This window comes from Panthera pardus, unplaced genomic scaffold (assembly GCF_024362965.1).
Source record: "Panthera pardus isolate Hobbes unplaced genomic scaffold, ASM2436296v1 HiC_scaffold_1, whole genome shotgun sequence".
NCBI classification, from domain to species: Eukaryota; Metazoa; Chordata; class Mammalia; order Carnivora; family Felidae; genus Panthera; species Panthera pardus.
In genome coordinates this window covers 4,015,041-4,017,026 of record NW_026526654.1, presented here as the reverse complement: position 1 = coordinate 4,017,026, position 1,986 = coordinate 4,015,041, and the positions used below count along the sequence as shown (strand labels likewise).

The 1,986-nt window shown below is 33.4% G+C and overlaps 1 protein-coding gene across 1 annotated transcript; it reads left to right on the top strand.

Moving 5' to 3' along the window:
• Positions 1-797: 797 nt before the first annotated feature.
• On the top strand, positions 798-1,759 carry LOC109259535 (olfactory receptor 14A16-like). Its single transcript, XM_019437137.1, is given in 2 exon segments — positions 798-971; positions 974-1,759. Coding segments are annotated over 2 exon segments (960 nt in total).
• Positions 1,760-1,986: the final 227 nt, after the last annotated feature.

Here is a 1,986-nt window from a genome sequence, read left to right as displayed (position 1 = left end):
ATTATATATATATTATATATATATTTATATATATATATAAATATATATATAATATATAATTATAATATAATATAATATAATAAATATTAATATATATTATATATATATATTATAAAAAAAGTTTAAGTGTAACAAGGTATAAGGTATAATATTTAATCCAGATAGCTAAAATAAGAAATTCTGTATTATATTTAGTCACTTATAAACAGTAATCTAAAATATCAGAAGATAAAAGAAAGGATTAAAGTAATACAGAAAGAAAGAAAGTTTAAAGTAGAAAGAGGAATGCCTGTTGTTTCATGAAGTTACTTTTAATACAAGTACAGGAACAGTTAATTATCAAATTATTAATTCATTGAATTGGATAGAGGATGTGGCATGGAACCATTGGATACTTCATATTTATTCCCCCACTTTCTTTCATGTGTAAATTAAGACTCTTCTCTATAAGCACAGGTTGCATTTTGTTAATATTCAGTTGATATTCTTCTCTATAAGCACAGGTTGCATTTTGTCTGATAATCAGTTTGTACATATGTTCTCATAACATTATAACAGACACTTAGAGAAACAAAAACTTGATGAAACGAAGTACATACAAAATGTGGATTTATTGATGAGGAAAATGCATTTTTTAAAATTATTTCTGAATTTTTCTCACACACACCGCATTTACTAATGTGATAAGAATTAACAGAGGGTTTTTTTTTCTCTATTGAGGTGAAATAAATATACTTAGAATTCACGGCCGTTGTAACTATACCTTTTCTTTTTTAATGCAGAATGTTTCATCAAAAATGAACAATATTTCAGTGGTGACAGAATTTCTTATCTTGGGATTTTCAGGCCCATGGAGTCTTCAGTTCTTACAATGTGTGCTTTTTACAGTAATTTACCTGTTTGCCCTGATGGGGAATGGCCTCATTATTACCATAACATCCTTGGACCCATGCCTGCACACACCCATGTATTTTTTTTTTTTAAGAATCTGTCTCTGTTAGATATCTGTCTCATTTCAGCTGTTGTGCCCAAAACTGTTGCCAATTCCTTGACCCGCAGCAATTCCATCTCATTTTTTGGCTGTGTCACCCAGGTCTTCCTGGTGCCTTTTTCAGCAGGGGCAGAGCTGTTCCTCCTTACACTGATGTCTGTTGACCGTTATGCTGCCATTTACCATCTACTGCACTATGAAGCCATCATGAACAGGGGCACATGTGTGCAGACAGTGGCTCTGTCCTGGCTCACTAGTGGCTTTATATCTGTTATACATACAGCAGGAACCTTTTCCTTATCTTACTGTGGAATCAATGAAATTCAACAATTCTTTTGTGATATTCCCCAGTTGTTAGCTATTACTTGCTCAGAGAATATAACTGTAGAAATTGTACTCATTCTTGTTAATGCAGTCCTGGATGTCTTCTGCTTTATTTGCATCACAGTCTCCTACATCTACATCTTCTACACTGTCAGAAAGATACCATCCACGAAAAGGCAGTCAAAAACCTATTCCACTTGCCTTCGACATTTGGCAGTTGTTATACTTTTTCTCTCAACTGCTTTTATTGCTTACCTGAAACCTATTTTAGGGTGTACATCATTCACTGATCTTGTTCTATCTTCTTCCTATATTTTGTTACCCCCTTCCCTTAATCCTATCATCTACAGCCTAAGAAACAAGGCAATGAAGGCAGGTCTGGGAAAGCTGATCCCTAGAAGACTTTTGAGAAAGGAGAATGTCCTTAATTTTCTCCAAGAGTAGAGGTGTTTTCTTTTGAATATTTCTTGTAAATACAGGGTTAATCTAGCTAGTATGTTGCAAATTTGTACTTATCTCTGGAGTTACCTGGAACCATGGTGGTAATCCTTGACCAAATGGAGTTAAATATACTAACTAGTGTCAGTGAGGATGCATTCAGGTCTGACATAACTTTGGAACATTGCTAGAGAAAATGTAAACATTCTTAGTTTGTACCTGGTTTCTATTAG